Source organism: Hetaerina americana, unplaced genomic scaffold (assembly GCF_022747635.1).
Source record: "Hetaerina americana unplaced genomic scaffold, ioHetAmer1.1.p SCAF_55, whole genome shotgun sequence".
Classification (NCBI taxonomy): Eukaryota; Metazoa; Arthropoda; class Insecta; order Odonata; family Calopterygidae; genus Hetaerina; species Hetaerina americana.
Window position 1 is genome coordinate 2,282,580 of NW_027287150.1, and position 26,996 is coordinate 2,309,575.

At 34.6% G+C, this 26,996-nt stretch overlaps 1 protein-coding gene across 1 annotated transcript; it reads left to right on the top strand.

Annotated features, from left to right (window-relative positions):
* Positions 1-698: 698 nt before the first annotated feature.
* LOC139694784 (WD repeat and SOCS box-containing protein 1-like) lies at positions 699-26,070 on the top strand. The gene is made up of 10 exons (XM_071593307.1): positions 699-761; positions 1,539-1,607; positions 6,076-6,277; positions 6,458-6,744; positions 6,971-7,080; positions 8,814-8,939; positions 22,362-22,515; positions 24,405-24,540; positions 24,680-24,793; positions 25,416-26,070. The coding sequence occupies exons 1-10, from the start codon at positions 722-724 to the stop codon at positions 25,579-25,581; spliced, it is 1,404 nt and encodes a 467-aa protein (XP_071449408.1). The 5' UTR covers positions 699-721; the 3' UTR covers positions 25,582-26,070.
* Positions 26,071-26,996: the final 926 nt, after the last annotated feature.

Here is a 26,996-nt window from a genome sequence, read left to right on the forward strand (position 1 = left end):
AAAATAGGTTTTTAGGCTATCCAGACAATAGCACACTGCTTCTGTAGTATAGAGTAACGATAAAGTTTTTACTACAGTCATTTAATATATTACATTGAAAAGAAAAACAATACTACTGACATTTTGAAGGCTTATTCAGATCTCATAGTAATAATTTTGTCTTTAAATGTCACATGCTTACTTTTATTCAAACGGTAATTAAATTGTATTGGAAGTGTTATGATGTTCATGCCGTCATCTTATTTGTCTTGACGGATATTCGTGAATTCTTAAGAATAGCACAATGAATGCATCATCTTGGCGCAGATGTGTGATGTAGTGACACGCTAATAAATGCCCATGGCTTTCTGACCGTCGGAAACATCTCGCATACTCCCCTCGTGCGGGTGCTAATACATTTTCAAAGTCAAATACTGCGTCTGTAAATATTGATTGTTTTGCGGTCATTCGTAAATACTGTATATTTGGTGAGGTTTTCCTGTGCGACCGACAAGCAAATAAAAATATAGAAATGGTTCTGCTTTGAGGAGAGTTTGTAGTTATCGATCTTAGAATCCTTCATTATTTTCTTTCGAGTGTATCGGCCTTTCTGCCTGATACGTGAGTGTCGCTTACTAGTATTATAACTTAGGGTATAACTGGAAAAATAAGCAAACATTCGAGGATATATGATATAGCCTTGGACGCTATTTTCGGGTGATGCTAAAAACGAGAATTCTGCATGGTCTCAGGTCATACCCAAATGGCACTTCACCTGAACGGTATTTATTTAAATTTTCTCTTAATTTACAGTTTAATGCAATCAAAACTCATATCATAGAAAAATAATTTCGCGTGGGGGGGAAATTTTTCGGCTACCCAGTATATTTTTATAACTTCTAAGTAAATTGTCTAAGATTCAGGGAAATTTGAAAATATGAAATTAATTGGAATTTTAAATGTCCTAGAACGAAATAAATTATATTTATCGCCTTCTAAGAATTTCTCTGCTGAATAAATGTTTTAATAATGCGAATTAGATCTCGCGGAAAAATATACAGAGCCACCTACACGCCTGCCGGAAAATCGTTGCCATAGGCGATTGTGTATCTGGGGAGTGGGCAGGACTCCACTGTTTAGGCTGCTCTGAGACAAATTTAGAACAATTTCTAAACTCCTTAATCTCGGAGATATATTTAACTGGTAAGGCCATTAAATAATCTGCACGTAATTATTATCATGACTCATTCTGACTATACTTTTCACAATTAAGTTTAATGCCGTCTTCGGGATATTTATGTCAGCCTATCATTACATACCTTTCATCCGTCGAATATGTAATTATCCGGTCATTAGGTTTTTTTTAATCCTAGTGAATAAGGAAACGTCATACGTATTGAAGGTGAAGGGCGTGCTGTTCAGGGATATTGTGTTTCCGTAGCCTCGGGCTGTTCGGGCGTCAAAATTGGTCACTTACGTGCGATTTTCCTCATGATAAAAAAGTGTAATTGAGTGATTAAGTGAGTTTTGTTTTGACGCGTCTGTTTACCGTTTCTCAGGTCAGTGCACTCATCTCCATAACATCCACTATATGGCAAGCTTTTATTCAAAGGTGAAAGAAGATATATGTAAGTACTCTCATTCTGTAATTGAAATGAGCAATTTCGTGTCTCTGTAATTTTAGTAATGCATTGAAATCCTCGAAATCAGTGATGTGAGATCTGAGAGTCAATAGATTCTCCCGCTAATCTATTGGTCACAATATGTATAAATGGACCTCCACAAGTTTTACGTTAATATTAAGTATGGCAATTAACAATATATATTAGTCTTCCCATCGATCGCCACTTTCCAAATTGGAAAAAAATATCTAAACGAAGGACGAATAGATTATTTTCTTGGTGGAAATAACTACTGTGTTCTCTGTGCCGTTAATAATGTTCCCTTTATGATTTCAAGAATACATTTTTAAGCTTTCGTGCCTTTTGCCAGTTTCCATTAATTTATTCTACCTTTTAAATATAAAGTAATGTCAGTGCTACATTTGAAATACCTGCTGTGGAAAATAGTTCAATCTGTCACCCATGGTCTTTTAGAGAAGCTCTTGTGTTAGTATTTTATTGTATATTAGCCCTATTCATGTCGCTTTAATTTTGTTTTAAAACAGTTAAGCCTTTCGTATTTTAATTTCTGTTAATCTATAGTTAGCAAATTCTGTATATCACAATAGTTTGCGAGATATATTTTCCAGGCATATTACGTTTGAAGTTTTCCACCATGTGAGGTATTTCACTCCGCACAATTCGAAGTCTGACCCTGCCATCATCATCAGTGCATTGAACAGGGAGTGTGAATAGTTTTCAGTATTTTATATTAAATTCATACATTTTACCCACAAATCAATTACTTAAATAATGTTGGCACCATTTGTTTTACAACAATGACAAAAAATTCACCTAATTACGATTAATCGGTTATCTTCACATTGTTGAATGTACTAGTTAATATGACACATAATCACATTAGTCAGGAAAGACGTTGTGTTCCTAATGCTTACCATATAGAGGCGGTAATGGGAATTGGTAAACCTTTGAAAAACTTCTAAATTACACCCCTACCCTCGGATCAGCATATTCTCTGTTTCAGGACTTCTCCAAGTTATACGCTGATGCCTATCCTCAGTCAGGCCACTATCCTCCTTCAGGTTGACTAATCAGTCAGTAAAAGTTGAAATTTTCGGAAATAATAAAATTCTAAGTAGCATTTGGTGAAAGGGGACATATTTTTAGAGAAACGTCAATGCAATGGCAGAAATGGTGTATATGTTGGGCTAACATATAAAATCTTAAGGATGGGCTACACGCAAATGTGCTAAAATGGTGGCCTCCAATTTCAGTGAACATTGGAGAGAAATAACCCCTAGGATACTGTTCTCTCTCAAGTGTTGCTTGTGTTCTGCTAAGTTTTTCAGTCCATTCTTTCATGAACTAAAGAAGTTGTGGTAAATCTGTCCATCCATTTATCTGCTATTTCAGGTTAAAATTATATGGTGAACTTTCTGTATGCCATCGTAATAATGTGTGTGTGAAACTTAAAAGCCACTTTTTGCCGGCATCAGGTTTGTTTGTTGCCATGGAAGCTCTTTTGTTTGTTTAAAGCACTGGAAACATTTAGTATAAGTGTCAAAATTAATAATTTCCTGTAAGCAGGACATTGTAACCCAGGCAGCGGGTTTCTCAAATGTTAGTGTCAGTTTTTTAGGCCCAGTTTCGATTGTATTCACGTGCACACATATATGTACTACACAGCCTTGGATAATAACTCAAATAAGAGATATCATTGAAGCAAGAATTAAAATACAAGAATCCAAGAAATGAAACATTTTATAGAGTTTCAGAACCAAGACAGATGAGTGTAATAAGGCCATGGAAGGGTGGATAGAAAGTTGCTCTGATAAAATCAATGAAAGTAAGAAGAAGGGAAACAGCAAAATGCAAAATGGCTTATCAATGGAGCGTCAGTCCTGAGGATCATGGATGAGTCATCCGTTTAAACTTCGGCAGCAATCCAGAGCATAACCCAGTGGAAATCCCGACAAGAATTCATTATGAGCATGTGCCAGGGAAACATTAGATCCTTTTTCAAGGCATCAGGTTTTAACAAAAGGAAAGGAGATAAAGTGCGGGCACTTCAGGATCAAAGTGAAAGATACCCTCTGGAATAATCAAAGATAGCTATGGCTGTGAAAAACTACCAGACAACTTCAATGAGTATGATGATTTTATTATGGAAGAAACCAAGAACATATGAATGTGAAGAACACAATTTTGTGCCTAATTTCTCACACACGAAAAATATTACTTGGATAGACATAAAAATAGGGGAAAGCCTCATGGAAAGTCAATTCAGATAAAGGAAAAACCAAGGAGCAAGTGAGGCAATACTCAGCTTGACGGTGCTGGTCAAAAGGTCGATACAAATAAACAAGCTGTTATATGTGGCATTCATGGACTTGAAGAAAGAGACCTTCAGCAACCTCGAGCAAAACAAGATGTTGAAGATACTAGAAGTGGTTGGAATGGGCAGAAATGTCTAGAGTATTCCATCACCTCTACTAGAATCATGTAAGAGCCAGGCAAATGAAAAGCAGAAGGAAAATAGTAACCAAAATGAACAAAGGATTTAGACAACCTCAAGCCAGTACTATTTATTGTATATCTAGGAGAGGTATTAAAAAAAGTACTGTAATAATGGGGCATGAAATGAGTCAAGGTGAACGGCATAGAAATTAAAATTCCCTGCGAAAGACAAGAAGCAACTCCTACTGCAATGGATCAAATAAAATGAGAATATAGTTTAATCATTAACAAGAATGAAACAAATCCTTGTGCATGGCAAACTGAAGCTGAAGGCAGATATCACCATCTGAGGGGTGAAACCAGAGCAAGTGTAATCCTTCATTTATCTGGGCTGCAGTATAACGTGGGATGGAAGGAGTCCCACTGACATCAAGGGAAGAATAGCTCAAGCTAAGGTGGTATTAATGAAGAAGAGGCAACCAATATGTTCAATGAACCTCAGCTTGCAAACAAGGCAGCTGTTCGTTCTTATGGCCATGAGCATGGAGCCTTCCAGCCTTCTATGGACCATAGAGATGAAACATTGGAAAAATGGAAGAGCAAAGAGTAGAAGTATTTGAAAAATGGTACTTAAGTAGAATGCTGAAGATTAAATGGACAAAGTGAGGAATGAGGAAGTATAAGAGAGAAGAAAGAGCAGAAGAGGAAAGGTCCATATAGAGAATTCTAGAGAAAAGAAGAACTAGATGGATTGGACACACCTTGAGGCGCTATGAATTAGTTAGAAACATAATATAATGGAAGATGCATATAGTACAAATGTGTGTATATATATATATATATATATATATATATATATATATATATATATATATATATATATATATATATATATATATATATATATATATATATATATTATTTATATATATATATATATATATATTTCTACAGAAGTATAAATGCTGGGTTAAACATTAAAGTTAATAAGCTAGAACAGGTGGAGCCGAGCTATCACAAACAGACCTTTATTACATAGATTACGCATTATAGTTATTAACTTAGGTATGTATAGATGAGGAAGTTCATGCATTTATTGGTTCATAGACAGTAGTTGTTTGAGAGTATCCAAAAACCTACCTTTAATAGGTAGATAGATTTCTTCCCTTTGATAGGTAGGCACCTCCAGTTGTCTTCTAATTAACCATTTGTTTGATATAATATTCTAAGCTGTTAAGGCATGGGAGTTGCATTTGAAATTTCCTAAGTTGGTCAGTGTTTATTCTTAAGTTAGAAGTATATGGTATTTCAAGATGAGAATGAAATATTCACGGTTTTCACACAATTAGTTCTTATTTGAAATGTAACGGGGTGTTATTTATTCTCTACGGAACTTCCTTTGGTAAGGTCTACTGTATCCATTATAACTTTGTGCACCTCCTTCATATGGGAATGAATAACCAGAACTGTTTTTCCACCTACATCTCACAATACGTCATGGGGAAGGGTTCAAGTGGATGGGTGAGCATGTTTTGGGAACCTCCAATTGAAGGTGTATGGCAGGGGTCGTTCATTGGTGAAAATTCCTCCACCCTCTTTCCTGCTAAGATTCATTGTTGAGAAGTTTTGATGTTAAACCATTTCATTTTCTATGACAATTTAATCTTTAAAATCTGAGGGAAACTAAGTGTTTTTTTGTATGATTGAAGGTCACCTCCCATCTTCTCCATTCCGCGGTGCATGCAATAAGTATAAATAATCAGTAAAATATCAGATCTTTCAGCAGCCATTCTTGTAGCTGGACTGAAATCCTATGAAAACTTACTCTAGCTGCAGAGAAATTAATGAAATATAATATTTTAAAGAGAAAGTATGTATGTAGAAATCAGAAAGGTGTATTCACATGATATTGTGTGAAAATTTATCTCCAGGCAAAATATTGCATGGAAAACAAGGGAAAGATTATTTGCTTAACTTAGGTTTCACAGTTTGTTCATGGATTTTTTTTCAATTTCAGTGCATGCCTCCAAACATTCAGAGTTGTTAGTGGAAGGGTCAGTTGACAGACCTTTAATTGGTTTTGGACATCAATGGCAACCTCCTAACAATAATTCAGAGTGTTGGAAGGTAGCATTTGCTCCTGATGAAAGCAGATTTGCATGGATTCATGACAGGAGGAAGGTCACTATTGTTCCTTGGAATCGTAACAAGCATTGCCCGTAAGTAAAGTGTTATTTAAGAGTGTCGTACCATTATTTTAGTTTCCTTTGTAAAAATTGGTCCAGATAAAAGATGACCAATTTGAAGAATTCCTTTTTAAAGTTACATTACTATGTTGTCTCACTCAAGGTTTTGTCAATTGTTCTTAATCTCACAAGAAACTTACAATCAATTTGCAGTTTGTATCAAAACAACCAGGATTCCGAAGGCAAGTTTTTGAAAGATAGCAGTGATACTGTGACTATAGAGTCTGTTTCTCCAGTAATTAGTGTGGCATTTGGATGTGGCAAAGATTATAAAGGTCCATTAAGTTCTGAAGTTTCAGGATGTGGTCTAGGCAATGTATCAGGATCAAAGACAGAGAATGTCATAGTGGGGTGTTGGAGGCGATTCAACTTTGCTCAGGGCCTTATACTTGCCACAGGGCATCAGAATGGCAGGATTCTCATCTGGGATGCACATACAGGTAAATATTATTGACACTCATGCCTTTACCACTAACATTGGACATTGTTCTAATCAAGGGAGTCATTATATTATTATCTCTATTCTAATTTTTTATTTGAAGGAATTGTTTTTTCATAAGTAAATAGTATTTTCATAAGTAGTAAATTTCATACGTAATAGGGCCTGCGATTGAAAAATAGAAGATTGTCAAATGTTCATTTATTGTGATGATTGCTATTTTACAGGGCAACTGTGTGTGAAACTCCTGGATCACAAATATGCTGTGAAAGATCTTGCATTTGCTCCCGATGGGTCATTGCGCCTTGCGTCTGCCTCCATGGACAAAACTCTGAAGGTATTATGTTGTCTCCGGCCTAACTTTATGGGATTGACATAACATATTGAAAGAAAATGAAATTATTGACTTAATAATTCCATGCACTTTATTTAAAAACACGACCCAGGTTTCGACGTTGATGATGACGTTCAACGTCGAAACCTGGGTCATGTTTTCTAATTAAGTGTGTGGAATTTCAAAATCAATAATTTCATTTCAATATCTCTGAAGGTATATTGATATTTTTATCTTTCAATTGATTACTCTCCTCACCTCAGTAGTTTTGTGTAAGCACTGATTTTTTTCTTCCTTTGTACATATTTTAATGGGAGTTATTCTTCAAATTTCTCCAGAAAACAATTTAAGGGCTGGGCTCATTGTTTAGGTGCCATTGTCTGGCATTCTGCATGTATACATAGATAGGCGCTTCTGTTTTTGAATCTTCTTAGTTTTCATTGTGATGTTTAATTTGCTGTTTTACATTATGTATGTAGTAATCTTATTTTAAGTTTAATCATATGACAGCAAGAGACCTACCAGAATTGGGAATCATAATATTGGATTTGTTTTGATTGAAATATTAAAATCTCTGTGTATGTCAAATGTATTATTCATAAAAAACTCCACTTCTTGCAAGCGAGCTCTTTTTTGAGTTGAAAATTTGTCTACCATTGAAAAGTCATTCTAATGTTTAATTCAAATCCAGAACAAGTTTTACTGCTTGAGTTTTAGTAAAGTTTCAATTATCTGTGGTAATTTATTTTTTGTTCTTGAGGCAAGATTGAGCTTTAATAGTCCCTTCTTCCATCTAACCCTAGGCATACATACAATAAAGACAATCACAAACACCCAAGCTCTAGGTGGAAGAAAACCCACCTAAGCGGTAATTAAACCCATGACCTTTGAGATGCCAGACCACCCTGCCGCCACTGGGGTTGGCAATGAATGCATACAGCTAATGCATGCTAATGAATGCTACTGAATGCATGAAAAAGCGGTGATAATTGGAAAACGCAGATAACAGAAATACATGGAAAATATGGTGGTGATGTAAACGAATATGTACCGACTGTCCTTTTTCATTCCCCATGATTAATTTGAGTTTTGTTCAGCCAAGGAAAGTAAATTTTTCCATATTTCAACCATTTTTATTTGGGTAGAACAATAACTTTACAAGAACACACCACTATCATCGAGTAAATGGCTGAAAATATTTTTTTTCGGAATGCTAAACCAATCACACAGCGAGGGAAAAGAAATAACTGGCGAAGGACAAATATTAATGAAGGATCACTGCTATGGATTCATACTCATGTGATACTGATTAAAATAATGCAGTGTAGATAGTTAATGGCTTATTTGCTGCATAGTGAAACTATGCATTTGCTCGCCTTAAAGGAGAATATGGAATTGTCAGGGCTAATGAATGCTAGATAAGCGATAACAGAAAGTACACATAATGTAGCAATGGTTAAATTGCATCATAAAATGCTATTGACAACTTTTGATTTTGTGAAATCAAAAACTTTTAAGAAAACCCAGATATTTCAAGCATGTATTCTTTTAAAAGTATATCAAAGGTTCAAAGCATTCAATTATCTTCACGATTGTAATTTCATTAAAATTTTTGAGGTGCTGTAAAGAGAGTAATGGTACAGAATATTCATTGTATGGATAATCGAGAATTTACTGTTTATAATTTTTGTCGGGGAGAATTCTTGTGTTGATTTCATTTGGGCTTTGATTTGCAGTTATGGGACCTGGAGGATGATGGTAACATGTTCAAGACATTAGCAGGGAAGCACCAAGGTGTTGTCGTGGGATGTTGTTGGTCCCCGGATTCAACAATGCTGGCTTCAGTGAGTCAACCAAAAGAGGTAAGGTATTGAAGCACTCATTTGGGTACCTTGTTTTGAAGAGTTAAACTCTTCACAAGGTACTCAGTCGATTCACAGTGGTAAGGTATAACATTTTTCACAAAAATGTTGGTGTCACCCACGTAAATTCTGCATATTCCATTTCCTAAAATATGAGTAGTTACCCAATATGAATGTTTTTTTGCTAACAGAGTGGGACCTTATTAATAAGTTACTTATCAACACTTTCCACAGTAATTTAATTATTATTTGTAACAATAATTTTGCCCTTTGCAATTTCATTAAAGCTAATGTATCCAGTTCATCATATTCCTTCTGCTTTTTCACATTGATTTATTTAACTTAACAAAATTTTATTTTTGTCTCGGCCAACGTGGCTGAATTGAGTAGGTATTGGTGTTCACTTTATTTTAAGTAAATCTGTCATCTCTACTGCAAACCATGGCACCTTAACATTCCTGTTTATTGTAGATTATGATTCGTTTGAATAATGCCATATTGTCTTTGAAGTTCAGTAATTTGTGTTTTTTTAGTGATTAGTGGTTTGGTTGTGCCAATGTCCGAGACTGAATCAAATCAGCAGCCCCCTGTGATTTGTTTGTTAACTAATAATTTCTAAAACTTTACTGTTGCATGTGCCACATATTAACCATTCCATGATATATATATATAATTTTGTAAATTCATTCTTAGTAAATGTTTCTGCAGTCCCTTGATATGTTAAGGTGATATATTTCCTGAGCCAATGCCTTTGCAGTACTCATCATAAAGGAAGCATATTAATGAGGTTCCATTGTATTTTTTTTTATAAATAATTCATCATCTATTTCAAAGGATTAAGTTTTCATTTATTTATCACTCTCTTCAATCAGTCGAAAGAATTAAGCTGATTTTTTTAATGGAATATAATTTAACTTATGCCTGAATATAAAGTGAGTCTTATGGTAAGGTTTTCCAATAAATATTCTTTTTGAGATGCTGGTTAAGTAGTAAAATGGCTAATTACTTTATTTAAAGAATTAATGTAGTCGTACTTGTTTTTTTTTTGTAACTATATATGATGGGAAAAGAAACATTAAATAATTGTGACATATTGCATAATATGAGAGATTTCTTATACTTCTAATGAGAGGCACTTTCTTTCTTCCTGAGAGAAAAATGCTTTTCTCATTTCTTGGGGCAATATTTGCAAAAAAACTGTCTTATATTCAGGCATATGTGGCACACTGTTATCCCAAATAACAGTGGAAAGACTTGTGAAAAGGTCAGTGATTTAAGCATGTTCATTGCCCAAATCATACATTCAGAAAAAGAATTATCACACGTTGAAGCTTTAATGAGTAATTTGCAGTCCACTATGCTCTTAACTCATTTGCACCAATGACACCTAACTCCATACCATACACGCACACACCTAACTCAAAAGGTTTTATTTTTTAATTATGTTTCCATGCTATTGAATTTTGAAAATGAAGAAAAGCTTCATTGAATAGCAGTAGGTCAGAGGACTCTCAAGAAATCAAAGTGCATGTTTTTGCTGAATACTGTGAAAATGAATGAATGTGAAAAATAAAAAAAATATGTAACATCTAATATGACATCTCCATGTGTCCTTAAAGTACATATTTGATTGATTTTGCTTCTAAGCTGACAGCAGTTGTTGCTTGCACTCTGAAAGTACTGTGTGACTCTGAGGTATGAAAATTTGGGAATTTTGAATTGTGAGGGATTTGTTGTCCTCAGTGTTGTCTTCATGCACTTTTTGCTGCAGAGTCATTAGGTGTGTGGGTACAAGCTCGCTCTTAGAACAACTCCCTGGACTCTTTTTGCCATTTCACCACAGTCTCCTTACACAACATCTCACTATTTTTGCAAGTCATTTCAATCCCATTATTTGTCAAGCTTTAGGAAATTCCATATATTTTGTAAATATTCATACATTACCCCCCTGGGTTGTGCACATTGTAGAGTCCATTTGAACAAATCGACTTCTCAAATAATTCACCTTTCACTTTGGATTTCATCTTCTCATTAGAAACAGTTTGTAAAAATGAGGGCTGTGGTTGAAGAATAGGGTTATTATTAATTAGTAATCATTAATCTGAAGAAGTTATTGGTCTTGGTTGAAGCATTTTTCAATTTGCCATGAAGTCTGTTAAAAGTGAGGGAGAAGTACTTTGATGGATGCAATAGGCTGTATGTCACTTCTGGTCATTATGAGACTTTCTCATCAAAAAGTTGAAGATGTATTTAGTATTTTAAATTTGATAGAGAAGTAGATGATTTTAATTTTAAATGTAATGCTATAAAACTTTTTTTTTGGCAAGCCTAAGGGGAACATTAATATAGTTTAGTTATCATATAGTTTATTAATTATATATTTTATTATTTTCACAAAAAAGGTAGTTTAGAGGTAGAGTAAGGATGCTTCAGATGGTCTCCTGAGCATTAATATTCATGTTTGTGGCCATCCTGTTCATTCCATGATATGCACACTGGCATAACATGATCACCTATTTATTTCCCCGCACTTCTTCACCTTCTGTAGTTACGAATGGTCCAAGTTTGCCATTTTCTTCGTTCCTCTTCACTGTTTGCCTGACGCACTCCCTCACTGCCTTCAAAACCCTTTACATTTCAATGTTTCCTTTGTCCATGATTCCTCTCCTCTTCAAACTTCCCTCAGCCTTTTCTCTTATTCCCAACTCCAGTGGATGTATTGCCATTTACTCTATTGGCATTATTTTTATCCATCCTTCTTGATATCCATATCTCAAAGGCTTCCAGTTTGTGCTTACATTGTTTTCCTCAGAACAAAATTTCATACAGGTAACTGTATCTGTGCAACAATAAACTTGCATCAATGGCATCAGCTCTCTGCCTTATGGATGCATCTACTTGCGCAGTTTATTTCTTGATATCGTATTCTCTCCTATTTTGGCTGAGCTAACCTGATGAACACTATGCCTGCTTTCTAACTGAAATGCCATTGGTTTGAGTTCTAAATTGGTCAAGAATGATTTGTGTTGTGTCGCTTAAATGGAGTTGTGAACAGTAAGACCATAATATTAACAAAATAAAGACATATTCAATCAAAAGGTCTTCATAGTTGCTTTAAAACTTTTCGACCTGGGGCTATTTATACCTTCCTACTTAAATTTATATCCCAGTCTTCTTACTTCTTCTGCATTTCTGTAGTTTTTCTCATGATTTTTTGTTTCCTATGTTTTATCTTCATCCCACTTTTCTCACTATGATCATATTTTTAATATTATGGTAATTTTAATTCTTACACAAACAGAAAGACTAACGATAGTCACATCATCGGCAAGTCCGACTGACTTCATCAACTTCTCTCTTTCTTTTCGTCTTGCTTGAGTATTGTCTAATGTTTCTCTTAATATACTTTTAGTGTACGTGATGAAAATCCCTGGTGATGGGAGATGTCTATAATTGCCCACACCAATTCTCCACTCTTTGCCTTATATTGCAGTTTTGTCCATATGTTGATGTGTGGATTTCAAACTCTTGTTGTATTTTCATTTACTCTCGCATCTTGAAATTCACGGAGCTATAAATATGTTTGTTATGCTCAGAATTACTTCTATTAATGTTCTCTTTGCTGATAACAGCATCATGAGCTCGCCTCTCCTTATTAAATCTAAACTTATCTTCACCTACCTTAGTGATGAATAACCTTTGTCTATCAATAGGTCATGCAAAAGATATTTTCCAAGCTTAGGACATATTTAGCAATTATAGGAATTACTCTGTGTGCTTGAGCTATTTGTTTTACATGAGTAGGTGGTACATTAACTAAGAAATAAATTATGGATATACAGTACTGGCATCAGATTGCTTAGATGGTTTTAATTTGTTATCATGAGCTATTGGGATGCTGTGATAACCGAGTTAAAAGCAGTTATTAATAATCAGCATCCAGGTTTTAGTCTGATGCCTCTTGTCCCTTTCATCTTAAATAAACCATGCCATTTTCTCAGGATTAGAATTTTCTGAAAAATTGCTGATGTTACGAGAAAAGGAAATATCCCCACAATAAATTTCTTGTGCTGTTTGCCTTAATTTTCATAACAAATAAACCTTATGGTTATTGGCAGTGTTTTTATACCAAAGTAATCAATATAAAGCAATTAATTCTTTAATTATTCCTCAATTTTTCTGTCAACTAGTGGATAAAATTCATTTACTGCTCTCATATTATCAAATGAAGTAAAGATTATTTGTGAAACTTATGATTTAAAATTCTAGTTTTCATGAAACTATGTAGCTGGGATGTTAAATATTAATGTTAGGACATTAAAGTATAACAAGTTTAAGGAAAATCTCCTATGGCCATAATAAATTAACACCACTTGTCCAAAAGGAAAACTAATATTTGCTGTGATGGTGTTTGGGAGAAGAATTTTCATGCGAGTGCAAACCGCCACATTCTTGGTATTCTGGTTGAGAGGTTGTGGTTGGCCACTGTAGTGGAATGTCTTCTCCGACAAACCATCATAGCAAATTTTAGCTTTCCATTTGGACAAGTTGTGTTAATTTATTACGGCTATGGGTGATTTTTTTAAACTTGTTGTTTTATGAGGCCTTAAAGCTCAAGTCTCCTACTGTTTTTACATTGAAGTATGCATTTAAGATCCATCTTTACTTCATTAGGGAGGCTTTGGTTGCGTCAAGAGTCACACAGTTCAAACAACACTGCATATTGCACAAGTCTAGTAGTTACATATGTACAAATTTTTCAATGGAATATACCCATGATCCTCGAATTTCGCATGCAACCATAGGTTAACTTAAATTCATGAAATTCAATGGACCAACAATTTTACAAGCACTACTAGTAATTTCAAGAAGGGTAACAGGTTTTCTCCCATATTATCATCCAGTATATCCATACCTGTGCACAAATATTAACTACATGCATAATGTTTGCAGCAATATGGGGCCATAGTCAATCAAATGTCTAAATTGTGAAAGTTCTAAAATGTTTTCCGAGCTAAGTTTCCATGTAGTCATTCTTGGATTAAGTCATCTGAAAAATCATACAGCTATACTCTTAACACTATGTTATCTAATATTTTTGATAATAAATTATTTGAGGATTTTTAGTGGGCCTTATTATTATTTCGAAGAAAGATGGCTTGTAATTCATTCTTGCTTTTATTTAATGTTGTTAGAAGCATCTCAGTACATTTTGTGTTCTACCAAATATTGGATTTAGAATTATGACTTTCACCATTACTCAAAGGTGAATTCTCCTTTGGTGTATACACTGCAACCGGACTTTTAAAAAGTAGTATCTACTCTGTGGTCTGTTTATCGAAGCTCCTGCCCAATTTCCATCCTCAGAAAACTATGTCTGAATTTTTTTTTTAACCTCTTATATGTGAGGTAAAGCATTTTAAACCACATCCTACAGCATCAAGTGCTCATCATCGATCCAAAAGTGGATATTTTAAATGATGCAGTAGTTGTTTTCATGCGATCAAACTACCATAGACTTGCTGATTGGCATGTAGGTGAAAGAAATGACCCCTGACCTCCCCCTGTAATATAATTTTTGATGGAATTTTTAAACTTTTGGAGACTTGGATCATTTTTTTCATTATAATATGAGGCATATTTTTACCTTCTTGAAAATGAATCACTAATTTTAGCTCTTTTCCACTTGATAAAGTAAATTTTATCAAGTGGAAAAGTGCTACAAACAGTTATTCATTATTTTTCACTTCCACCACATCACGCCTACTGAAGCTACTCAATCTTTTTTTTACCTTTTCATTCAGTTTCAATAAGAAGGATGTTTGCTAATGACTCCTTAATGCTGATATTTAGGGGCTGTCCCTTTTAATATGTCAAATTGAGTGAGGATAACTGATGCAGCAAAGTGCGAAAAGCATATGGAGGAGATGTGGGGTAATGGGAGGAGTCAGATCATTAGATGTTCCATGCTTTTGCATTTCTAGCTCAAAAGAAGTCAACATAAGTAGTTGTTTTCATTTTTTAGAATCTGGATTTTTGCTATGGTCTTCTTACCTTGAGAGCTTGGCTAAAGGTATTACAAATATTTGCTGAAACTAGGGATTAATTAATTTGAGTACTTTGATTCCAAAGGAAAACCAAATTAGCCTTCATTGTGCAAATTTAGTACTGAATCTTCAAGTTATTTAGTTTTGTGTTAATCAGAAACTTCTAATGAACTACTAAAAAAAGTGCAGGAAATCCTTATGTTAGCATGAATAATTTTGGTGATTGGCTTTTCATGAACTTTGCAATTGTAATGTCCTCATATCCGTTTACTGTTAACCCATTAATATCCCCAGGTAAACAATAAGTTATTGATTACAAAGGAAAGCTAATTCAGCATACTAACTCCAAATGCTCAATTTGTTGCCAATTTATCAGTTTTTGGTGTCACTTTTGTGTGGGTTTGCATATTCGAGGGTAACATAACCCAAGGATTGTCTGCGCTCATTATCTCATTTTATATGTGTCATTGTCACATTTTTTCTATCTTTTCTATCATATGTTGATCGGTCAATCTTACTTTTGAGCTCTAGTACATATATTGCAAGCTGTTTTGTTATCACCTAATAAGCTGCACATTTCACAAAATACAAGTAAATGCCCATTCATTTTCCATCTCATACGCCTAGAAAATGCAGGTTTATTGTTGATAGCTTTTGTAGAAAATAGTTCTTTGTTCTGAAAATTACTGAAAAATTTATTTTAGGGAAGACATCTATTAGCAGTGCAAAAATTTCAACTTTAATCAGCGGGTTCCATAGAATTCAGTTGAAGCGATAACTAAATTTTCTTGTTTCCTCTTAGCATTTTGGTATAGAGCTGTATCAAAATGAATTCTAATACACTGTGGTAGTGAAACCTCATGGGGCACTGCTTTTAAGTCGGTGAGATTGAAGTGGGTCCGAGAGAATTGGGAAGGAAAATTGCCCGAAAAACACTAAGAGTGAAATGATTAATTAAAGACATGGATGGAAATAACCCATAATATGTGAAATATGATTCCCAAAATGATTTCAAATTTTACTGTTTTTAGTTTTCCAGTGGAATTAAACGCTAAAGATGGTGATCATTTTTTTGTAATTTGTCATTCCCAGATGTATTAATCTAACTATCTAAAAGGGGAAATGTTTTTGTATATATAAATATATATTAATGGTTTGATTTAAAGTTGTAGCCCTTTATGGATCTAATGGAAGCTTATGCCTCCCAGTGATGACAGTTGTTGCTCTAGGAGTTCGCTTGTGTCCCTGACGTGCTTGTCTCCTCCACAGGTTTCTCAGAGCCGGTAGCCACGTGGCTCCCAGCATTCAGCGTTGTAGGCCAGCAAGTGTATTGCTCTGTAGCACAATTGGCAAACAAAAAAATACTTGAAGGTTCCTTGTCATGATGATGGTGATGACGGTATGCTTATATAATCTGAGAGAATTGTCATATGTAACATGTTTACCTTGATTCTTTTGGCAGCTGGTTTAAAAATTGAAAGTTCTCATTTGGAACTTATGTCATTGCTCACTATAAAGTGCATTTTATGTCCCATTTCAGTTTAAACACCTTTCTAAATAGTATTGATGCTCACTTTCTGTTCGGTAGATAGTTAAAGAGTATGTCAAAGAGTGTGTATACTGTGGCATATTACTGGGGGTGGTAGATTGTGTTTATATGGTGTTAATATGTGTAATCTCCATTAAAAAGTAATGAATGGAGTCTGCAACTTCAGAACACAAAAATAATGATTCTCAGTTGGTCATACGTATTTAGAAATCGTCCATACTAACATTTTATAATATCCATTTCATAGGAATTGAAAAAATAGTAACTTTGTGATTCCACAGGAAATTTATTATGATACAACTCTGGTTTCAACGTTCAGCATCATCTTCAGGTGCACCTGGACCTGAAGATGACGTTGAACGTCAAAACCCAGGTCATATCGTTGTAAATTTTCTGTGGAATCACCAAGTTACTACCTGTTTTTTTCATTTCCAATATGAATCGATTCCATAAAGTTATGCAGGAAACCATCAATTATCCATTTTATTGATTTATTCATAGGTTTCCAAGGGAGTTAAAATTTTGATGCAACAATTTCATAGTGTAAAAGTTGTTTGCCATGACCGGGATTTTTACACTCTGAAATTGTTGCATTGAAATGCATATTAGCAGATGACTCCGTTAAATGTTACTGTTGCAGCATCTCCAGCAGTTTCTTGGAATGAGTATAAATTATATTGAATTGGAATATTCTTTAATCAAATGCTGAAAAGTTTCCCCAATCAAGGGGTTCATGTGCACCATTACTCTGTAAACCATGTCCACTCTTAAAAAATAGAATCCACCTACAGACTACTTTGTACCAGATTTAATTCTCTGGTTGAGTACAATGTGACGGAATTAACCGAAATATAGTTTTATTTTGTCAGAATGAGAAGCTCATGATTCACTAGTCAGACGTTTGCTAAAAGATGAATCAGTTCAAACAAGGGCTTCATGTACTCGCATTATCAGTCGTTGGTGTCTCAAATGGTGGGGGAGTAGTAGTAGTTTTGAGGGGAGGCGACCGACAGCTGAGGTCATTTGCGCCATAGGGGATGGATAGGAAAGGATGAAGGGTGGAGAGAAACCCGGCGTCGGCATTAGCCTACTCTTTACGAAAGGCACCAAGGGGTCCGCAGTTTAACGTCCCATCCGACGGACGGCGTACTCACTCAAAGTGCCCTCCACAAAGCACCTCAAGTAGGGATCGAGATACCTCTGAAAAATATTCAACACCGCCGGGATTTGAACCCGGGCCCTCTGGGTGGGAAGCCAGTGCGCTAGCCCCCGCACCATCTCGTGGATAGCTCAAGTCTCAAATGGGCTTACTCCAATAAGTCAATTTGAGTGAGTATTGTTAGGTTACTGTGCATAGAAATTTGCAAATGCAACATCTGATGCAATTTGAGTAGTGATTTTCTGTTATAGTTGAGAGTCATACCAGAGCATACTTTTTAAATTCATTTCATTGTGTGTCCGCAGAGCATCTTTTTGCACAAAAACCAGTTGAAATTTATAATCTATTAGCCTATAAGTGTATTAAAAATAGTGGTAAATTTGAAATTAATCACAGTAACCCTATATAATACACCCTGCTGAAGATATGTTTATGCATGGGGGGGCAATAGTTATTGCACAGTAGTGTTGGCTAAGGTATATTAATTTTGAACTTGGTGTCAAAGCCAGAAATAGTCCGGAAAGGGTGGGGGAAGAGCCATTGTCCCCAGATTCTCATCCAACCCTGCTTGGTAGAAAACCAAGCATCACAAGCATTAATTAGTTACATTTTGAACCAAAATGAAATGGTAAATAACTAGTAATAAGATAAACGGACTTGAACATCACATGGTAGAAATTATGAATATTGGGTAAAAATGACCATGCATTTCAATTTAGATCATTTGGATTTCACTGTACAGTTTCTACAGAACATTGTCAGTGCTTGATGATGGCAGTATTTGTTGAAAATGGGTTGTAAAATGAAAAGAGTTCTGAGAAAATGGCTTTAAACCTTTCAGCGGCCTGAACCTGTATAAAATGTTGCCAATTTTCAGTAAACCTAAAGCTTTTGTTGGATATACTTGAGAGCTTTCTCAGCAAAATTCATAATGGATTGTGTACTTTATTTTAGAATGGACCATGGTTGATAATACTTGTAAAAATTAGTTATTGCTTTCATATTTAATCTTGTATCCCCATTTTCAGCTGCTGAACAATTCTTGCATAAGTGCTTTATACGAATTTTCACATTGTATCTAATTCTTCATGTTTATTGTTTAATAATGCTTAACCATCAGAACATGAGACCAGATCAAAATAACCCATGGAGTTGAAATTTTAAAAATGTTTTTTAAACATTAGGCACATGTGTGAAAGTCTGCATTCTTCACGTAGGTGTCTCGAAGCCTTTTTGAAAAAAATTTTCTTCATATTTATTATTTTATTAATTAGAAAAATTTAACCTTAGACCCAATCTTGACATTTTGTGCATGCATGTCAAAGATTCATTTTGTGTTGCCAGAAGGAGTTGTTTAAAATCCAAATGATCCATGCTTGTAATTAGTGTGACTAGGTGTTGATAGAAGTCAAATAGCCCTTGGAGTGCTGTCTATTTGACCACGTGTCAGTGTGAAGTGCACTCTCTGCATCTCAGTCTAGTGTAATCCTGAACATGGTGGGAGACATACCACGCCATCAATCTCTAATAAGCATTCTCTATAAAGAGTCTGATTCAGATTTTCTTGATAATGAAAGTGGTGATTCTTTCAGTGATGAAGAACCAGAAATTATGATGGAATAAGAGGATGAATTTTGCAAAAGTAACTATAAAATGTGGCAATCAGGATGTGGACTTTGCTGGAAGTTACTGGAAATATATTCACTATTCTTCCCAAGTGTCAGTGGTCGCAACATCCTGAAGGAAAGGCATAGACCTAAAGATCTAATCGAGGACGCAAACAAACCAAAACAGCTATTTCCTTTTTCATGAGTTGTGAAATTTGGAACATAATTGTATCATCGACTAATCAAAAAGGTCATAGCCTCATTGACAAGTGAGGAATCCTTTTGCCATTCGCTGAACTTTTTTTTGAAAGGTATGATACAGAAATCAAAGCATTTCTAGGCCTGCTTGTTATGGTTGGATTATTTAGGATTCACCCGAGTACAAGAAAGATTTGTGAAATGAGAATGAGAGTGCATCTCATCCCGTATATGCAGGTGTTGTTTGTTGCAATAGATTTCGTTCTCTATATCAGCTATCATATTTGACCACATGAATACCAGATAACTGTGAAAGGGTAAAAAACATGATGAACTGGCACCTATTGGTAAGGTCCCCTTACTTCTAAATAGAGGAATGCAAAATTATGTGCAAATTTGGAACCATTTCCAACATTTATTTTTGGAGGATGTTTTTTTTTCCAAATGTGCTTGCTCAATAAGAGTAGAAAGTTCAAAATATAAGTTTAAATGCTTGATGCTGAAACATTCTGTTGCTGCAACTCTCATGTATACTAAGGTCTTGCTGCATGTAATTTTTTTTGAGAAATGGCAGCACAAGTTAGAGAACTCCAGCTCTTGAATCATATATATATTATTATTATTACATGTATTAGGAGGTAAATTTCCCATGCAAATTTAGCATTAAGTTTTTGTCTTTGTTGAGATGTTGTTGTTTAAATAATCAATGCATTCAGTTACGGATACTTGGGGAAAATTAGATATGGCACTTTCAGGGAAAGGGTATTAATTTCATTTAGTAGGTGTATTGTTCATGTATATTCTTGCTGGGAATTTAACTTATGCATAAACTTTTAAATAACTCACTTAGCCATTTTCAATTGGAATTGCATTTAGTTTTGTAAGTAAGTGTTAAAATTTTACATTATTTTGGAGGAACATTGGTTTGTATAATATGTAACTTGAAAATAGAATTGCAGCAATCCTATTTTGGTATATGTGAAATGTGATTCCCAGCGTAACAATGTGGCATTTCTATCTGAGGAATGAAAAAGGCTTTTCTAAATTTCACTCGTAAAATGCTAAAGGTACCCCTGCCGTTTCCGCCGTAAGGGCATGCCTCACTTTTTCCCTGGGCGAATCGAACCCTTTCTGGTGTGTAGCCCAGTGTTCTACTCACTTGCATTGCCATGATTCACATACCATCAAACATTTGTGAAACATACAAAGTATGTTTTAATACTTGTCCCTGGTAACTGTTAAAATGGATATGTTTCTGCATTTTTAAGAACCCCATAAGTTATAGCAATCCAATTCTCCTGATGTTTAAATTGAATGATTGGGAAAAATAGGTATTTTGCTAAAGTTATTCGAAAATCCATTTTTCATTTCTCTCTACATTTTTTTCAAAGATTATTTTAGTACATGAAAGATCTACAGTTATTGTAAAATGTATAAAATTCCAAGAGGTCAAACAAAATTTGTTTTATTTTAAATTATTCTACGTACACTCCAATTTTAATTTTTTTTTTGGAGCATAACAATTTGCATTAAAATCGGTGTGTACGGCGGTTAAAATTATTGAGCTCTTATCTATATCCTTGTATGTCTGCTATATTATCCAAAAAAAATTATCTTCCAATAATCCCATATTGTAGAATTACCATAAATGAAACTTTTGTCCCCGTTAAAAGAGTAAAATTTCCATAATAAATATTCCATGGGAAATGTCCATTGAGATATAGGAATGGGATTTTTGGAAGCTAATTTAAAGGCAAAGCAGTGATTTCATTGACTGACTTAATTATACATATGAGGATGTTACTGATGTACACCACATGGAATTGGGTCTAGTTATAGTTTTCAGGGTAGTGTACACTGGAAAGTGAGCATTGATAAATTTCTAAGGTGATGAAAACTGAAAATTTTCTTTGGGGCTTTTTAATTTTACACCTCAAATAGTGAATCAAATGCACATGCATTTGCAACGAATTAAGGTGGAATGGAGGGAGTGGCAATTTATGAATGATTTTGATACAATTGAATGATTTGTGAGGTGTGAAAGAGCTGCTGTGCGTCAGTGTGCTTTCTTAATTGCCAAGTTGTCTCAGAATGATGTTCATTAGTGAATGGTTCTTTTGATCTTGAGATTGACGATATTTTTTGGCTATTTATCCATAGGCTTTGCGTTTGGGGCTTCTCTCTACTGCAGAAGCAGGTGAGAGAAATCCTAGCCTGGCCTGCTTTAATGCAGAAAAAATATATTAATGCAAAAGTTTGGCGAGTGGATTCAGGAGAAAAGAATTAGCACTGGCAGACTTTTTCACATCCTCTTCAACAATAAGGCTTGAAGTATTTTTAATCAACAGTATGCATAAACCTATTTTATATGATGTAAAAATGAGTGTATTTCATTTGACAAAAAATTGCTTCAGCTTTCTTTGGTGCCATTTCATGCTGCACAACATTTTAAGCACTACATTATAAAATTTGTCCATTTTCAATTAATTCTTTCAACTTCATGTCAAAGTAAATGTGATGTATATTTTACTTGCATTAACAGTTCATTTACATATCACATTTGAAAATGGCTTTTATTTTTTGCATCAGCTTAAATATATTTCTTCTCACTATCATTCACATGAAAATTTGATAAAACATTCATGCTTATTGGAGTCAAATATTCAGTTAGATTTTTTTATAGTTTTTGTTACAATTTAAGGAAAGATCATGTCTTAATTTAGCATTTAATTCTTCAGCGAAATATTTTTTTAATACTGTGTAATAAATTTTGATGGTGCTTACATCGTATTCTTCTCCTTGACATGTCTCTAAAAGCCATGCTTGTCCACCCTTCCCTTTTACCATTGTCATAAAACACAGGCAATAATATGGAATGCCAAGGAAGATTACAAAATCCAGTGTCGTCTGGAAGGCCACCAAAACACTGTGGTTGCTGCTCAGTTCACGTCGGACTCTGCCCTACTTGCCACAGCATCATTTGATTCTCGTGTCATTCTGTGGGATACTCACTCTGGTAAGCTTTTAGATTCTAGTCTTAGCTACCAATAATCCTTGACTTTGGGGTTTTGAAGAAAACATTGTCATGGATACAGGAATAAAGCAGGCAAATAAAGGTTTCAACTTTTGACATTTCTTGTGCATTGCCTTAAATTTGAAGCTATTTTGCTTTCCTACCATCACAGAATAAAAAAATGGACAGAATTTGAATTTAAGTAACGCTTTCGCTGAAATGAGGTGCCTACCTTATGACATTTCACAATACTGTAGGTGAAATCGTATTAAAAGAGAAATATCCACAATTTTCTAATTTGTGTTCATGATGAGTTTCCTGCGGAATAGATTTAATGGAATTCTTATATTTCTCAGGTTTTCAGGTGTCCGTTGGTATTGAGTAATTTAAATTTCTTTGCATGTTTTCTGAAAACTATTTGCCAACATTTGAGAAGCAAGTGTGGAGTAAAAGATTGTATACCCTGATTATTTAGAATCAGTAATGCTGCAGATTAAAGATATTTTTGAATTTGTTATTCTTTACTTAATTATTCCTTATGTGTATATTATTTGAAAAATTGTTTTTCTTATTGAAGAAAGATTAGTGAATACATATAAATAAAACACATTATTTAATGTATTTCAAGAACTGATGTAGAATTATGAAAAGGATTTGTTATTATCATTCCTTGTGATTTTGGTTTTTGTTACCATGATGTCCATAAATAATGATTGAACAGATAAGCCATGACCTAAGAAACTTGACCTCTATGAGCTACTAGCAAGCTATTATTTTAGAAGTATGTTCTGGAACGATAAAAAATATAATTTTGTGCATTGCTCTGTAAATTACTCCATCATCAGCAGATAGGCAGTTTCGCAGAAGTTTGAGAGTGGGCTATATTGCTTGCAGGAAGTTCAACCGAAAATGATGCAGATGTCAAACTTAGCTGAAAAGCCTTTGCCATCTGAATAAAATATGTATTTCCCCTCTATTTTTCATATTTCACTTTGAGCTGTTGCATCTATATTATTTTCTCATCTTTTCATAAATTATATACCTCTATTAAATTGATTAGCTTTAAACTGAACAAAATAGCTTCCTAAGTCATCTCCTTTTAGCATGAAAAGTTATTTACAAACAAAAAATGTAGGTGTGATAGAGTATGAAGAAAACAGTTGAAAAGAGAGGAAAGGAAACGCCAGGAAAAAAGTGAGGGAGTAATTGGGGGAAATCCAAATGAGGGAGAGAAATTGGATGGAGAAAATATTGCAAGGTGGTGAAATGTCGAAGACTGTAATAGAACGGAGAATGTTTGCTAGGTGGGATAAAGGTAGATAGAGAGTTGACTTGTCAGAAAGTATAAAGGCTGACAGAAGTTATGAAGAAAGGAATAATGTGTAAGGCAAAGAGGTAGTTCTCTCAATACTTAGCAGTAAAAGTTGTTAGGATCTGGAATAAAAAAAGAAGTTTTTTAACCTCAAAACAAAATGAAATTGGTGGCCATTCAAGTGAATTACTTTTATATCTTGGTGAATTATTTATACACTGTGAAATTGGTGCATTTGGTGCATGCTAGAAGATAATTATTCAGTTAAAGTAACTGTCATTGTATCTCCTGCCATTCCTTGAATTAAACAAAACAGTTTTGGTGTCACTAGGTATTATGTACTTGATCTTGGAAAAAAATTGTTGATTAAACCAGTCATCCAAGTACACAAGGTTATGTTTTGGTTAATAATATAATTTGCTGAGTTGCTAATGTGGGGATTTTAATCATCTAATGAAATTATTTGTTGAGAAGGGTTCATTGAGGGCAAATTGGTTTGGCGTATCATACTCTTGTCAAAACTCTGCACTTTTACGTCAATGTCTTTCCTGACATTCCTTGATTATTTTTTCCATGACAGGCAAAGTAGTTCGAATCTTGTATCATCTCTTTCCTCCTCCTCGCCCCATATTTGCATCTGGTGCCAACGGTGCATGGGTCCATGGTGTGTCATTCAGCCGAGACGGTAACTACATTGCTACCGTTGCTGATGATGGGTATGTATAAAGTGACATTGTTTCAAATGATGAACTCATCACTTTAATATTATAGCCGAAATACTTTATGCTTGGGGATTTTTTTTTTTAACTTTAAAATTTTATCCCCTGAAGGTTTTTCTTCCTTTCTCTTTTAAAGATTTGTGCGGTTTTGGAATTTGCTTGGAGATATAGATCCGGAAGCCATTGCTGTTCAGGATGATGAAATGTTATCTTGTCGATTTTCACCTTCAGGAACAAGCCTAGCTGTGAGGTATGCTCATTTCTTTAATTTTGAAAAATAGTTTTTTTTAGTTATCTCATTAAGTCTCTCTCTATCTTGACAAAATATGGGAAAGTAATGGAATTTTGCAAATGACCACCAAACTATGAAATCGCAATCATATCCAATGATGTGGAATGTCTATGGTTTGCAGCATTGGGCTAAAATTGTGCACATTATATACAGTTAGCTGTGTTTGCAATAACCAAATTACCGGAGAGTGTAAGCAAAATGTTAGATAGTGTACTAGAAAGATGGTATATGCTCTTGTCATGAATTTAATTTTACAGTTGATGTTGTAGTTAGTATTCCATTTCAAACATTAAAGAAAAAATGCAAAAATGCATAAGATTCATGTGAAATTATATTGATGTAATCCAGTGGTATTAACTGTTGTAGTCCCATCGGTTGTTAATACATTTCATTAAATAATAATGAAATGACATAAATGTCTGCAATTTTTAGCTAACTAGGTAAATATATTTGAAATAAAAGTACCCTTTTGTTGTCTAATTTATTTTCCGTAGAGATGTTTATATTACTGTGTCTTAGTTTCAACAATTTTAAATGTTTGGCATACTCACTATTTCTTCATTTTTAAATATTTCCTCAGTTCTGCAAAAGGAAATGTTATGTTCTATGGATTATCGCAAGAAGTTCCCAGCTTACTACACCTTTCAAGGGTTGCAGTTCGGCAGAAATTTAACCCAAATGAAGTGGACAGTTGTGAAATACCAACTCGACTGAAAGCCTACCTGAAATATGAACGTTGGGTATGAGCAGAGGAAGTCGGCAAAGAAGATGTCTCCCATTCCATTCAGCTATTGATTTTTTAGGATACATGATGAAGATTTCTTGTATTGTTAATTTAAATGTGGCTTTTCTCATAATCTGTGATTTGGAATTTTGGAGGATTTGGAGTATCATTGTACTTAACTCGTGCTTACTTCAGGGTGGACTTAATTTCATGTATATCACATACTGATCTTTTATGCCCTAATTAAATACTTATAAATGTATACATAATCGTTAAGGATGTTAATCATTAATTTATATACATTGCATACACAAGTATTTGATAGAGCAATATTCTAGTTTTGGTCATTCCATCACGCATCATATTTTCACCTGGCAAGCTTTATTAGCACTGCTGCCTTATAAGACTGATGACTGGTTGGTTAAATCAAAGCTGCATCATATGTCATTTATGAGAACTTATTAAAAGTACTTTTTTAAGATGTTCTAATAAATTAATGTTTTGTAAGTCATCTATGTTTCATTTACTCCTAATCAAGTATTTAAGTATATATATTTTTTTTAATTTGTGGGGTGTAGGTAGTTGTGAAAGGGCTGAAGAGTTGCCTGAAATTACCCGTAGTGTTAGTTAAATATTTTTTGCCAACCGAATAATCCCTTGACTCACTTTTAGGATCAATGGGGTTTGATTCAGGGAAGGTGAACTATGCAGGTGGAACCTCTTGAGGTAAGGTGAAAACTACTTCAGGCTGAATCTGTGCTGCAGGGAGATTGGCGTGAAGGCTTCTGACCTCAGCCTCAGAGTTATGGCCGTATGGAAAGCACTTAAGAAAGGTACTAGGAAAAAGCACCTCAGTCCCATCCCATGGAATCGTGATGGGCTGGGCAGAATGATGAACCGGTAGCTATTGACCTCAGTCACTTGAAGAGAGTGTTTTGTCCTAGAGAGAGAGTGGCTCTCTGCCCTGGGACCCTCCATGCAATCGTCTTCACACAAAATCCTTGCACAGCCAAGTCGGCAGGAGTGATAAAAGACGTGGGAGAGAAATTCAAATGCTATGATATGTGCATGGAATATGGATGCATATTTGACGTTAGGAAATTTGTGCATTAGATTAGTGTAATATGAGGTGGGAAGACTGAATGGAGAGATAGTTGCAGAGTAACTGATATCCAATGGTAGGATAACTGACAAGGGGTAGCCCTAATGCTAAAAACAAAAGGCTAGTGAACAGAATGCCAATTGCTGTAGCCTCTTTCTCATAATGGCATTTATGAGTACATATTTATGCACAGAATAGGGTATTAGATAATGTGAAAAATTTTTTCACATCCATATTGATGATAAATGAAACTTTTTTACAATTTCACATCATAGATATTGCGTTTGAAATTTCAAAATATCTTGAACATTGTTGGAACTTTTTGTAAAAGTAAG